This window comes from Schistocerca piceifrons, chromosome X (assembly GCF_021461385.2).
Source record: "Schistocerca piceifrons isolate TAMUIC-IGC-003096 chromosome X, iqSchPice1.1, whole genome shotgun sequence".
NCBI classification, from domain to species: Eukaryota; Metazoa; Arthropoda; class Insecta; order Orthoptera; family Acrididae; genus Schistocerca; species Schistocerca piceifrons.
Window position 1 is genome coordinate 613,563,554 of NC_060149.1, and position 16,085 is coordinate 613,579,638.

General features: G+C 37.3%; 1 protein-coding gene across 1 annotated transcript in view; it reads left to right on the forward strand.

The window, feature by feature from the left end:
* The window catches only part of LOC124722549 (galactosylgalactosylxylosylprotein 3-beta-glucuronosyltransferase P-like), a 296,338-nt gene extending 282,372 nt beyond the window's left edge, over positions 1-13,966 (forward strand). The window contains exons 6-8 of the mRNA XM_047247691.1: positions 5,969-6,145; positions 6,400-6,513; positions 12,767-13,966. Coding sequence (XP_047103647.1) covers positions 5,969-6,145; positions 6,400-6,513; positions 12,767-12,874 — 399 coding nt within the window. The 3' untranslated portion in view covers positions 12,875-13,966. The remainder of the gene's footprint in view (positions 1-5,968; positions 6,146-6,399; positions 6,514-12,766) is intronic.
* Positions 13,967-16,085: the final 2,119 nt, after the last annotated feature.

Here is a 16,085-nt window from a genome sequence, read left to right on the forward strand (position 1 = left end):
GGGGTGTGGCATGCATATCTATAAAGAAAATTAACAGTAAATGAAATGAAGGTATAGTCATATTATGCAATATCAAAACCATACAGACCAACATTATTCTGTTTGATTTTCATACATGTTGTTAATACTTGGTTATAAATGAAAATGTAATTAAATGTTTTGTCCCATTACATTTAATGGTCTTTTACCTGGTCAGTTTAATTTGATTTCTGTACGCTCTTCATATTTCAGAGAGTGCCACATCCCCACAAATAAAGTGAAGATTTGTATTCTAGTCAGTATATGTGTAATGTTTTTATTATTACATTGCACAGTCTCTTAGTTACCCCAGCCCACATAGTTGTGCATATTAAAAATCACTTCTGGGACAGGGAGCTGTACTGGCCCCAGATGAAATCTGACAACAAGAGTCAGTATGCTGGCCAGCCTGGATGCGGCAGTTAGGTGGTTTTCTGCATCTCACTAGGTGACTACTGGGATGGTATTACAGTCCCTCTCAGTTACACAATTCACAAACATTTCAGAATTCTCCACTCTCTTTTACATGAATAGTGCTGCACACAGACAGTTGGGGCATACCTGTATCCATCCTACAGGGGTAATGAGGTGGCAACAGGAAGGGTATCCAGCCACCCATTAAACAGTTTATACTAACGATGCCAAATCCACTCATAACCCTACTAACCCTACACTGATGCGGGACAACAGCACAAGAAAAAGAAAACTGGAAACATTATCTCTTTAGTGTGTGTGTGTATATATATATATATATATATATATATATATATATATATATATATATATATATATATATATATATATATATATATGTCGCTGAAAAACTACATTAGCTTGCAAACATTTTGTAAAATAAAACTGTTTCTCATGACCACATTTCTTAAAAATCAAACTGGTCTACAAAACATTTCCAAATCCCTAGACTCCTCACAGTTTTACAAAAATGTCTCCACAGAACACCTTTCCTTTCCTGATTCACTCGCACCTACCTTCTCTCTACTACTTAAAGTACACGAAGAGAACCTTCCAAGCCATCACATTGTGCTAGGTCTCAAAGCCCCTAACTGAATTTGGCTTAGTGCTGGTAGATCAGCACCTTCAACCCATCACACAGAATCCCTCATCTTATATTATTGTATAAAATGCACTGTTTCCTGGAGATACTCAAATCAGTTCTCACCACCTTCCTATCTTGGCAAAGTCTTGTCAACATTGATGTAACCCCTCTCTACACCAACTTCCCATAGACACAAAAATCTCTTGGCCCTTGAACATTACTCTCCAAACAACGAACTGAAAGTGGCCCAAAACACCTGTTTACAGTCCTATTTGCTATCTATAATTTCTTCATGTTAGTGAGCCAGAACCACAAACAAAACATTGGAATGGGTTCATAAGAACTTGGGTCACCTCGTCCTATTTTGATTGTTCAGTAGGCCACATGGAAGAAGCAGTGCTCAGTTCCAAAAATCTTTGACCTCTAACTTCGTACAGACTCATTATTATTCATTCAATGTGGTCTATTGGTGAAGAAGAATTTCTGGGTTTGCAACTACAGTGTAATATGTTTTTTCGCCTGATATTCACCTAATCCTTCTTGACATAACATGTTATTTCCCTCTCCATGTCATTGGGACTCGCATCCAAATTTGGTTCCCGTCAAACCAACCAATAAATGGCAGTCTCTTCATTTCAAAAGATGCTGCTACTTCCATCTCTTGTGCTCTCTCTCAAACACCCAGGCTATATGTGATATGGTATCTGCTCCAACACCAAGTACTTCAGCACCTTTTCTAATAATCTCTCCCATGTGTTGTTCTCTGCAACAACTCTTGTCCAGAAAGAAATCTCCCAAGCAGTCTACACTTCATTTTGTCCAACTAGCAGTTCTATGACTTCCACAAATATCAGAAGCATTGCTTTCATTGCTCAGTACAACCCAGGCCTCATTAGGTTATCTGACCAGGGCTATTACTTTCTCAAGTCAAGTCCTGAAATTAGATAGTTTTCCTTAATACATTGCCCATTCCGTACACTGCCACCTTCCATTATCCTCCTAACCTTCACACCATGTCTGTCAAACTAGGACATTCCCAGGCCACCATTTCTGCTCCAGAGTTTCTGTTCCAGTGTTCCTACTCTTCCTACCACTTACTATATAAACCCCACTCTTGGCCGTTACCAGCCACTCCAGTTACACCACTGGCATATGGCACAATATTAAAAGAAGGGCTAAATGTAAAACTACCCACGTTGTTGCCAACCCAGCTAGCTGTGTGGTGTAACGTGCTGCTTTCCGAGAAGGAAGCTGTGCCGGTCCCCGGCACAAATACACCCTGAGGATTTGTGGCGAGGTCCAGTGTGCTGGCCAGCCTGTGGATGGTTTCTAAGGTGGTTTTCTATCTGCCTCAGCAAATGCGGGCTGGTTCCCCTTATTCCACCTCAGTTACACTACGTCAGGGATTGTTGTGCAAACACTGTCTCCACATACGCATACGCCATAATTATTCTACCATGCAAACATTGGGGATACACTCATCTGGTGTGAGACGTTCCCAAAGGGGGATGGGGGGGGGGGGGGGTCCATTGGGGGCCAAACCACACAATAACCATATAACCCTGGGTTTGGTATGGGGCAGCGGTGAGGTGGGTGCACTGCTGTGGCCTGTTATGGGGCTGTGAACCACTGAGGGCTATGGCAGGACGAAGCCTCTCCATCTCTAGGTCCCCGGTTCAATACACACACCCATGTTTTTGTAAGTTCACATGTGTTTACTGAATAGCTTTCTACATAATGATGACCACCACCAATATAACAGAACTTATGAATGTTCACGGAAGTCTGGTCCACCTTTGGGATGTCCAGAACCCACACATTGAGTGTACACTACAGAATGATTCAAGAGACGTGTGTGTCTGCTATTTCACACAAGGAATTTGAATCCTCACACCTAGTACTAACATCTCTGAATTCTAGATGTGAGAAGTCACTCTCCACCGTATTGTCTCATCCTATTACCCTCCTTCACTTAACAACAGTTAACGTAACCTTCCTTTCTTGTATGTGGTTTGTTCTATTTTGATCTTATTTTGTTTTGTTTTTATTTACTTCTCCCTACACTTTCACTCATGTTAGCTACACCTCCCACTTTTTTCTCTTTTTGCCTTTGCCTATCATTTTTGCTTTTCTTTTTGTTCTTTAATTGCATTTGTCTTTGTTCATTTCACTTCTGTTCCTCTTTTAATCCAATTTGGCTTCACCTCAGTTCTTTCCATCATCTCTGAGCTGAATCTGGCACAACACTTCTTAATGTACTGTAATTGCCTAGCCTGTTGTCTGAGTCACTTAACCTTCCCATTTCCTTCCCAGGAGAAGGAACCTATTCTTCCAAAAGTTAGGAGTATTGCCTTTTATTTTAAAGGTTTGTATTGCCAATAATTGAAGTTATTGTGACACTACTTGAAGGCAGATACTACCCAGTCTCTCTATCTGTATGTGGTTTCAAGTCCTTAATAGTTTTGTGGTTAGCATCACTTTCTGCTGACAAAGAGGCCCCAAGTTCAAATTTTGATGGAAACATCAGAGTCTTTTGCAACCTGCCAAGATATCTGTGAATGTTAAAGTGTCACTTCTGAGATAGATAGATGTGCCAGCCCCAGACCAAATGCGTCAGGTGTATTAACTATGAACATCAGTAAGGCAGCCAGCCTGAATGTGATTTTTAGGTGGTTTTCCACATTCCACTAGGTGAATACTGTGCTGGTACCCACATCCCACTTCAGTCAAAGTTACATATTACACAAACAATCAGAAAACTTTTGCTCAATTTCTCTTGACTAACACTACACACAGATAGTTGGGGTGCACATATTCCATCCCAAGGGGTAAAGGGGCAAGGAGTGGCAACAAGAAGGCCATTTGGCCACCCATTAAATTAACCATGCCAAATCCATTCATAAACATGTTGATCCTGCACCAATGCAAAACAAAAGCATGAGAAAAAGAAGAGTGTTTTGCAGTTAATAGAGAGATGTAGAAAGGTTTCCACTAAGCTCCGTCAGTGGAACTGAATATTTGCTTTAATATATGTGCTGTTCTACCGACAAGAAAAGTCATCAGTGTGGGGCATTTTAAAGGTTTGTCTGGGATAATGGGTGATGTCACACTTTTACTAACTTACAACACCTAAACTTGAACTCTGTCAGCAGTGAGTGCCATGCAAACATTGGTACTTAAAAATGCTTAAAGATCAGATACCACATTTCCAAAACTGAACTTCAGCTTAGCTGAGTAGTGTAACACAATGGGAAGTAAAACTCAAAGTTTAATTAAGTGGACAATGCTTTTATTTCTGTTTCTTTGTCAGTCTCTGATAGGCTCAGAATTTGGAATAACAATGAATTTTAAAAAGAGTTTTTTTACAGGTAGTACATAGAATTACTGTTTTGAAGTATAATCACCAAGGTCATTGAGACATTTGCTGTAATAGTCTACCAGCTTTCCAGTCCCCTCTCAAAAAAGGCTGCTGCTAGTCAAGCCAAGCCATCACGATTTCCTGCGGCTCCTCATTTGAGATGAAATTACATTTGCCCAACTACTTCTTTATCTTCGGAATATGATGGAAGTAGCTTGAAACCAGTCCGAACTGTTAAGCCCCTTCCACTTAAATAACTGGAAGTGATCCTGAATGCCTCCAGCAGCATGTTGTTGGACAGTACCTTATCATGCAGCAGCATAATGCCTCATGATAGCAAGTACCTACCAATGGTTGTAAAGAAAATTTATAGATTTCCCAATAATAAATGATATGCAGCCACACTGACTGTTTACCCAGTGGTAGACATACTATGCTCCTTCAAATGAGTAAGGATGATTAGGATTTACCATTACATCAGTGACACGCTCATTAGAGATGATCCTCAAATGAGAAGCTGTTGGGCACCATAACGAGATGGCCCAATTAACAGACCACAGACTTATTTGCCAAAGCAACTGGAAAACTAGTGCCCCATTATAAGTAATGTCTTGTCACTGTAGTGAATATGTTGAAAATGATTCAATACACATACATAGTATTTAATTTCTGGTTAATTAAAAATTGGAAAGAGGGCCTCATGTACAATTAAACATCAGCAGATCCTATTACACCTACTTCAACAACAGCTACAGTTTCCAGAGATGCCATTCACATTGTAAATATTGTGTGATAGTCCAAAAGGTGGTAATTACAATTTTAAATTTTGAACAATACCATGCTTCCTCAGTCTAGTACTCTGCTTATTACTCATTACAAGAAAATCAGCCCAAATTTTTTATTTGAATTTTGTGAAGCATGTGCATGCCTTAAATATTTTAACAACCTCATGAAGCCTGATAGTAGCAAATAAAAACCTCCTTCTAAATATGAGGCATGTTTTTTAAGTAAGGTCCATTTGAATATAGGTACACAATGAAAGGTTATTTCAAAAAAGTAAATTTATTTTCATAAAGTAAATGCTTCACTTTATTTTTTGACATAGTTGCTAAGTTTGTTGAAACATGTATCATACCTCTCAACCAATTTTAAAATACCCTCTTCATTAAAACTTGCTGCCTGCTCTGATAACTAAGAGTTCACTGCCATTTGAGGTGTTGTTTGAGGTGGAGGAACAGATGGTAATCGCTCAGTGCAAGATCAGGACTATAGGCTGGGTGGTCTAAAACTTCCCAGCCAAAACTGTCCAATAAATTGCGGGTCTGACCTGCAGTGTGATTTATCTAAAGTCTCATTTTTATCATGTCTTTACCCCCTCTTCACCCACTATCTCTCTGTTTGCCGCCTTCTCATCCATTCCTTTTCTTGTATCTCACAGTTTCACTTCGTATGTGCTAGAGGTGTCTAATTTTAATCTAATGATTCTTTTTTAGGGCACAGTATTTTCTGTAATCAGTGTCTTGTACTTCTTACAGATGCGATCTACTAAGAGAGTAGCGATGTGGCCTGTAGGCTTGTGCACAAAATATGGTCTTAGCACACCTGTGGTTGCAGATGGCAGATTCAAGGGCTTCTATGATGGTTGGGTTGCTGGACGCAAATTTCCTGTAGATATGGCAGGGTTTGCAGTCAGTGTGGAATTCTTGCTGCAGGTAAGCCACTGCTAACATTTCAATATTAAATAGAGAAGTACAGAAGTGTAATTAATTATTTGTAGTAACTATTTTTGTAAACAAGGCAGTTATTGAGTGTATTTGGCGAAGTTTGATTTTTCAAGTGTTATCACAACCTGAGAATAAGAGAAGAATGTATGAACTCTTACTTATCTGCTCAACAGGTGCATGTATCTATACTATAAGAAATCCTTATGTATTTATGTAAAAGTTTCATAACTTTATATTTACAGAGACCGAAAGCTTCCATGCCATACAAGCCTGGCTTTGAAGAAGATGGTTTTTTGAAAAGCCTGGCACCATTTGAGCCCCATGAAATAGAACTAAAAGCCAACAACTGCACCAAGGTAACATTAAACCCATTAAGTCCAAAATCATACAGTACATTGTCTGTATATGATCATATGGGCCATGTAAATAAGCCAATATGTAAGGGAATATTATTTTATGGAAAAATAGAATATCAATGACAAAATAAACTGTACCAGAATTTGGTATCTATCACTACATAAATTTTAAGGAGAGAGAAAATCTGTGTGCTATGTACATTCTATATTTGCTACTTTAAAATTTTAATAACAGAGGCCGGGATGTTTATTAAAATACCAAACTTTATTAAAAAAGAAAATTTGATATTTTTAAATTACTTCCTTATACAATTGTTTTTCAATTTAACAAAACTGTTGCCTGTGAGTGTATCCATGTGAAGATAGACAGTTTTGGTCAACAGAAAACTGTCATCACCATTATTATTATTATTATTATTATTATTATTATTATTATTATTATTATCAGCAGCAGCAGCATTTGTAGTAGGTGCCATTTGACATTCACTGCTAGATAAAGGCCTTCTGTAGACATTTCAGTGCATTGCGGTCTTCAGAGTTACACCTCCATGCTACATCTATATTTTTCTTAATGTCATCTATACACTTTTTTTAGGTTGTCTTCTTCATCTTTTCTTATCTCCTGTCTACCTCTACTTTATTTTCAGTATCATGGTGATTAAATTTTGTGCTTCAATCTAATCCCTGGTATATTCATTTGTCTGTTGATACCTCCCAGTAATTCCCAACAGACATCACTCCATTGATAACCAAACAACACTCATCTTTTGAATATTTTTCTCATTAAAAGTCCACATCATGTTGCCAAAATCCATGTTTGCTACAGACACTGTCTGCAATCTCTGTGCTTCAGACATGTCAGTATCTTGATCTTGAAAATTTGGTTTGTTTACCAAAAGCACCCCATGCTATTTTACCTCTTGTAGAGTATTTCTTTTGCTGTCCAATCAACCATTGTCTTCAATTGCCCTAAATACAAAAACTCGTGGACTTTTTATACACTGCTGGAAAAAAATTGGTACACTGTTTTAGAGGCTTCCAGTTGACTCAAGATTTATAGTCACAACAGCAAATATGGTGTACATGAAATGATTACATTTCAAGATCAATACCACAGGCAGTTCTGATGTACCAGGTATCAACCCATGTTGAAACACCCATATTTGTTCATGGTGTAGCTTCCATGGGTGGCATTGGAGGCACTGACTCTGGCATCCAGCCAATTATACAGATGGCAAATACTATTGTGGGATATGTTATGCCACACTTGCTCCACCTGTTTACATAGTTCTGTAAGAGTTGTTAGTCGATGAGTCACATGAATCCCTGTCCCATCATACCCCACATGTGGTCAATAGGAGACAAGTCCAGAGATCGTGCTGGCCAGGGAAGTTGCTGCATGTTTTACGCAGCACATTGAATTTCACAGGCAGCATGTGGATGAGTATTATTCTGTTGGAACAACACATCACCTTCCTGTTGCCAGAATGGAAAAAGGACTGGTCTAATAATATTCTGCACATGCTGAGCACTTGTTAGCATCCCCTCCACAAACACCAAAGGTGAATGAGAGTTGTACCTCACTGCACCAAAGACCATAAGGCCTGAGATGCAGCCAATGTGTCTGGATGAATGTACTCTGAGACAGTGCTCATCTGGTCTATGTCATAAGTGCAAATGACCATCACTTGCATGCAGGCAGAATCTGCTCTTATTGCTGAAGACCACAGTGCACCATTCCATCTTCCAAGTGATCCACTGATGGCACCAGTCAAGCCACACACGTTGATGGTGTGACATGAATGGAAGGTGGGCTATAGGTGTGCCTGCCTGTAGTTCCACTGCTAATAACCAGTTGGCAACAGTTCGTGTTGACACACCTGGGCTCATAAGCCCTCATATCTGTGCTATGGTAACTGTACAATCTGCCACTGCTGCCCTTACAATACAATGATCTTGGTGGGCATCTGTACTGTGTGGACATCCAGAACTTCATTTATGGGTGTGAGAGTGTTTACATGACCACTGATACAAGCATCATTGCACAACTTACGCAGTACATACAATCTGTATGGTATCCTTTCACTTCGAAGGCCACAATGTGACCCATTTCAGACTCACTTAGTTGGCTGCAAGAATCATGAGCGTGTCTCCATGGCATGATGGCATGGTTACTTCTTTGCTTCATACATTTGCACCACACTAAACCTTCTGGCTGTGAGCATTTCCTATCAAAGGGAAAACACAAATGGCACTCTGGTGGCTATGCCACTATGCTATTTATTGGCAGACAATGTTGAAACCATTATCAGTACAGCTACTATCCCCCAGGTGGCATATGCCATCATCAGATCAAAATCAACATTGTCTTCCCAGTGTACTTTTTCCCCTTGACCTTGCTAATTTGTGCTGATTTCTTTTTGATGTATTGATTATACATTATTTTAGCTTTATTGTGATGGGGCCTCAGATCTACTTTTAACTTTGTCTATTAATTTCCTCCATTAATTGTGGAAGTTTATTTGTACTGTAGAGAAATCATATGATGTCCTCACCAAAGTGAAGGTGATTCATATACAGTATGCTCCTGTAACATGTATTCCTCCTACTTTTTTCGGTTTATGGATATGAAATTATTATGCATAGTTTCAGATAGTACTTTTGGTCTTATGGAACATCCTTTCTGATGCCCTTTCAATTCTGAATATTCCACTATAACGGAGTCTTATGGAATCTGTAGCATTGATACACATAGGTTTCATGAGGGCTAATAGTACAGATTTGTTTAAAACAAATCAGAAGCTTCCTCATTCTATAAATTGCAGCAAAAGTGGTTACTCACATTCTATTCTATAATTTTGTTCATGACTTGCAAATAATCCATTGTGCTACATCTGCTTCTAAAGCCTCATTTTACTTCCAATTCAGTCAAATCCAATTTCTTTCTATGGAGCTGGAGATAATTTTAGTGAATATCTGTACATTATGGCAATTAGAGCAGCAGATCCAAAATTTTATCTCTGCACTGTCTACATACTTGTGAAAGTAGAACAATTACAATGTTCAAAAATAGTTTTCTTTGATTTAGTTCCATAGCTCTGAGTAATCATAGAAATGCCATTAAGTAACACATGAAGCTGCTGTATAATTTATTTTTAATTGTAGAAGCAGTTACGGTTGGAGGCCATTTCCCAGCACAAATTTTTATCATCAGCTTGTGTTGCGTATAAGCAACTGTCTTTGCATGACAAAATGTTGTTTATAAATATGATATTTTGACATTAGTTTTAATATATTATATTTATATATAATATTTATATATAACATTTTGTCATGAAATATATTTAGAAATCCACAGTTACAAAACTTTGTATTGGAAACTGGTTTCTGATCAAAACCAGTCCCACACTTAAAATAAATTATACAGCAGCTTCAGATGTTACATAATATCATTCTGTGAATTACAGTATCATTCAAATCTTGTGGAACTTATCTTACTCCACAGATCTTCTGTGATAATGCTTGCCTATTTCTTTTCTATTACTTTTTTCTCACACTTGAATTATTTCTGTTGAAACGCCATTATTTCCAGATGCCTTTCCTTTCCTCATCTCTTGGAGGCTTTATACACTGCATTTGACATTACTACTACGTTATCATTATTCATTCTCTGTGTTTTTTATTCAGATAGAGAAGTATAAAAACATTTACAGAAATCTTTTTAATGCATGTACAACTTTCTCTCCGTTTTTAGTAAGTGTGCCTTATGTCAACTTAATTGCTTAAATGTAACATCTATTCAGCATAAGTTTTGCTTTTCCTCATATTCATACTGTTTTCAATTATTTCTGTTACAAAATATTAATTATGTCCTCTCACATCCTTCTGAAAACATCTGAATAGTTTAGTTCAGTTTTCAGCAGATTCTATCATACTTCTATTGCTTTTAATTGATACTCTCATTCTCATTAATGTTTACATTGCATCATTTGAAATTTTCTTTGCTTTCTTTTTCCTTTCTTTTTCCCTGCAAGGTATTTTGACTGTTTGTGTAAGTTTGATCATTAGTTAATTTTCCTTCCATTTGTGACTGTATAGTTTTTTATAAGGTAGTATAACACCCCACTTCTAAAAAAGTCTCACTATCTACAATTACAATTCATTGCCCAACAAGTTTGTATCTCTCCAGTTTTATATCTATTTTATTCTACCTGTAATGAGTCTATGAATAATGTGGAGAATAGTAATTATTTCATTACAGACATGGTAGCATTTGATTATCACCATCAAGGGAAAACATATAGTTAGCTTTCAATATCTGTAAATAACACATCCAGTTTAATTCTGTGAGAAGTATTTACATCCAGAGCATCTGTCCATTTTTGTTAAAAACTGTACTGTTCCTTTTATAGAGGCAAAAAAATTATATAAATTTCTTATTAATTTTCACATCATATTTCTCTCTTTTTAATTTTTTTTCAATTTCTGCCTTTTTGACAACTACTTCATGCCATGTTACTCTGTTATACTTCAGTGTCCTCTTTCCTCTCACCTTCTGAGAATTATGTAGTGTGACTGCTGCCCTCCATTTCCATCATACATATGTGTATATTGTATTACTGATAACAATGAGGAATTTAAAACTGTGACATACATTAGTACACACAGTGATAGACGGAAGGTGGCACTGTGAATGAGCTTATTATCCTTATAATCGAATTAGAGATCCTTGCTTGAATTCATTTCTGTCATATATAAGTATGGTACTGCTTATGTTTAATTATTACGGTTGCATTATTAACTACAGTAAACATTTAATAGATATGATGTTAGTATCATTTGTAATCATTTCATTGTTAGTACATAATGAATGTTAAGAAACCCAGGATAAATTGGAAAGTACACTGAAGCACCAAAGAAACTGGTATATGCATGCACATTCAAATACAGAGATATGTAAACAGGCAGAATACGGCGCTGCAGTCGGCAATGCCTATATAGGAAAACAAATGTCTGGCGCAGTTGTTAGATTGGTTGCTGCTGCTACAATGACAGATTATCAAGGATTAAGTGAGTTTGAATGTGGCGTTATAGTCAGTGCACAAGCAATGGGACACAGCATCTCCAAGGTAGCAATGAAGTGGTGCTTTTTCCATACGAGCATTTCACAAGTGTGCCGTGAATATCAGGAATCTGATAAAACATCAAATCTCCAACATTGCTGTGGCCGGAAAAGATCCTGCAACAACAGGACTAATGACAACTGAAGAGAATTGTTCCACATGCCAGAAGTGCAAATCTTCTGTAGATTTCAATGCTGGGCCATCAAAAAGTGTCAGCGTGTGAACCATTCGACAAAACATAATTTATATGGGGTTTCAGAGTCGAAGGCCCACTCATATACCCTTGATGACTGGACAACTCAAAGCTTTACACCTCACCTGGGCCCGTCCACACCAGCATTGGACTGTTGATGACTGGAAACATGTTGCCTGTTCTGACGAGTCTTGTTTCAAAAAGTATCAAGCAGATGGATGTGTACGAGTATGGAGACAACGTCATTAATCCATGGACTTTTCATGTCAGTAAGGGACTGTTCAAGCTGGTGGAGGCTCTGTAATGGTGTGGAACATGTGCAGTGGGAGTTATAAGAGATGCCTGATACATCAAGATACAACTCTGACTGGTGACACATACATAAGCAATCCTGTCTGATCACCTGCATCCATTCATGTCCATTGGGCATTCTGACTGACTTAGGCAATTCCAGCAGGATAATGCAACACCCCACATGTTCAGCATTCTGCTGGGCATCAAACTCCCCAGACATGAACATTACTGAGCATATCTGGGATGCCTTGCATCTTGCTGTTCAGAAGAGACCTCCATCCCCTCATAATCTTACGGATTTATGGATAGCCCTGCAGGATTCATGGTGTCATTTCCCTCCAGCACTGCTTCAGGCATTAGTCGAGTCCATGCCACGTTGTGTTGCAGCACTTCTACATGCTCGGGGGGCCCTACGCGATATTCAGCAGGTGTACCAATTTCTTTGGCTTTTCAGTGTATTTTACTGTACTTTGTAGGAATATTAAAATATACACTTCAGGCATAGAAAAAGTATGCAATATCATTTTACCTTAATTACTAACAATTTCAGTCAGTTGATGATTACAGAATATTGACAAACAAATTATTAAAAAAAATACTGACCCAGACAATTTTTTGTGATAATTTCTTGTGATTGTTTTAGGTACTGGTGTGGCACACTCAGACTAAGAAGAATGAAGCATCAGCAGCTCTAGACATGAAAAAATACAATAATACAAATTTGGTACTTCTCAAGAAAATAATTGTGTAGGGCAGTTCAATCACAGATGATATAAATGTAACTGAAGTGCCATCATAACATTCAGAACCTGTGATATGAAAGTATTTTCTGCTGATTTCATTAACTGAAAGTCACATTTCATACTTCCATTTAAATACTGAAAAATTTTCACACTAAAACTAGTAATGAATATTTTCTTATCAGTAAATTCTTCCTTTGATCTTCAGCTATTGAGATGATAACTTTATCATACCCTAAAAAGTTTACATCTTAATGGTAAACCTATAACTTTCTTCTAAATCAAAAGAAATACTCGTTTTTGAAATCTCCTTCTACGTATTCCTTCATTTGTAAAAGTATTACCCATATCATTGCTGTAACAAGGTGCTTTCCATTTTATAAACTAGGAACCAATAATTAGCTTAAGAAATTTGCAGCTGTGATCTATAAAAATATGGACTAATACATACCTGCTTGAACACCAAGAAGCTATCATATGGCTGTAACGATTGCTCCATTATTGTTAAAAGTAGAAAAGGTAAGAAAGGAATAGAATATTCATTTGTGTGTGCCTCCATGTGTAAGTATATATATCTGTGCTTGTGTGTTGTGTGTGTGTGTGTGTGTGTGTGTGTGTGTGTGTGTGTGTGTGTGTGTGTGTGTGTGTGTGTGTGTGTGTGTGTCGAGAGAGAGAGAGAGAGAGAGAGAGAGAGAGAGAGAGAGAGAAAACAAGTGACCGTAATGTATGTACAATGTGCTAGGTCAAAGACATAAAGTGCTCATAAACGCATTTTGACTGTAGTTATGCAATACCTGAATCACAGAGACCAGGCCATTGTAGAATACAATAATATATTTATTTGCCTAAAGTAGATATTCTAAAATACCTGTGTCATTCAGACTATCAATACAACTCACTTTGAACAATAAACAAACATGTAATATCCTAGTTGTAAGTACCTATGTTATCACTATAGGATTGTCACACTGGCAGGGATTTTACATGCCTTGAATACAATGTGGTTGTAAATTGATAAATTATGTTTTCATGTAATAATGTACTGGGCCCTGTAATTATTTTGTGATGATGTCCATTAAGAATACAAGCAGTCTTTTGACTCACTGGTTATTCTATTACTTCACCAAATACCCTAGGAGTTTATGTTTCCTCAACTTCATAAATGCTGTATTATTTATACAATGCATGTCAGGTACACATTTATCACATAGCTGCAGAAGCTGATTTGAGCTTACGTTAGTTGAACACAGTATCATTGCACCTGGGAGTGAGGGCACTTTGGTCAGCTTATTGTAAGTCAGTGTGTGATTGGGATTGCGGAAGGAAGAAAGAATAACACAACTACAGTTATGCGATGGAAACTGCACCAGGTGTGGTGGTTAGAGTTATGATGTGGATTGTCCATCAGGCAGGAGGTAGACACGAAGTTCTTCAACTGCAATATCTGTTTCACAGGACTGCATTCCAGTTTCATCCTCCATGTCAGTTTCCATGTCACTGTCATCGTCACGTTCATCTTCACTCTCCAGACCAACATTGATTATTATATTCTGTATTGCTTTTCTCACTAACCACCTCTCTGCACCAATATGTTCACAAGCTTTTAACCAGTCATGTTGGGTACTCTTAAAGACTCTTCGCTTACTTATTTTGAGGGAATTATATCAATGGAAGACAGGTTTTATTTGCAATTTTTCATTTCAGTGTATTTCAGATTAGCTGTATAAGGTTTAAATCACAGTCATGTAGTGAAAGCCTCAAAACAACATATCCCTTATGTTTTACAATGGCATCTGTTTTAAAAACAGGCTTTGACTTATTGTAATGCATAGTTAGTAGAAGCTCACTTCTTGTTAAGCACAGTTCAAAACTGATTTTGTTCTGAATGAGCGATTCCATTATGCCTTTTTTTTGAGTTGCAGTAGTGGAGGTTTTATTTGTCTGAAAAGTATGATATGGTGTGTTATAATGAACAACAGTACTATCAGCTGGGGTGTGAGGAATCAGTTTCTCTTTTAACCACGTGTGATAATTATCCCCATTCTTATCTTCATGATAATCCTGGGATTCCAATTTCGAATCATAAATCAACTCTGCTACCTCTATGAAACCCATTGCTCCTACAGGATGAACAGCAATAGTTCTTTGACCTGCAGTGCTATTAGTCATTACACCTAGATATTCTTCAAACTGCCAGTACTTTTTCACAGTATAATGCATATGCAGCCATTTTTCGTCCATTAATACCACTGTTTTATTTGGCCCAGTTTCATAAGTTCAGATTGCTCTCAAGTAATGCACTTACTCAGCAACAATGTTGCAATGTTTTGTTAGTCTGATTCCCTTATTTCTACAGTTTCTCCACTTTCGCAGCATATTTCTCTGTTTTTAACTCTCAGGGGTATTCTGGATTATGAATAACACCACACTTCACTACTGATAATATTTCATGAGTACTCACTCAACCACTATGTAGTACTGTATATACACAACTCACCTGAAAGTACTGAGAGTGTTTTCCTTAGTCACCACAGAACCTCTTTACTGTAATGTCACCACACGTTTCTGATAACAGCCATGGGAAGTCAAGTGTAATAATATCATGGTTGGGTAGTACAACAAAGAGAACTATTTTAGAAAGCATTTAAAGCATTTCTCATTAGAAAGCACTGACACACTGAAAAGAAACTGACAATGATAGTTCAACATGTAAATTCAATGAAAAAAAAACAGTTTTCAATTATCCACTGAAATTATGCACATAGAAAAGTAAAACAATGGATCCAACTGTGGTTTACTACAAATTATTGTAACTTCAGTTTCTTATGATGACACTAAAAAGCACTTGAACAGTAATAATCATACACAATGGTAATAACTGTTTTAACTTCAATCAAGAGAAAGGAAAGGTGCCATGCCAAAGTGGTCTTTGTTGCATATAAAATATGTTATTTATAAGTATAAAAATGATTAAGAACCTCATATATTGCAAATGCAAATCACCTAATGGAAATTGTGTGTCCATGAACCAAAAAAATCCAAACACCCCACAGAATGTGATGCAAACAATAAACTACATACTACCACATATCTTGTAAGAAATAGTGACTTTAGCTTCAAATATATAGTGACACAAGAGGTCTGCAGAAGAAATATGCCATTAATTAGTGTGAGTGCCTGCTTGAAAAATACTTCAACCCATTATCTTCAGAGTCAGCATCA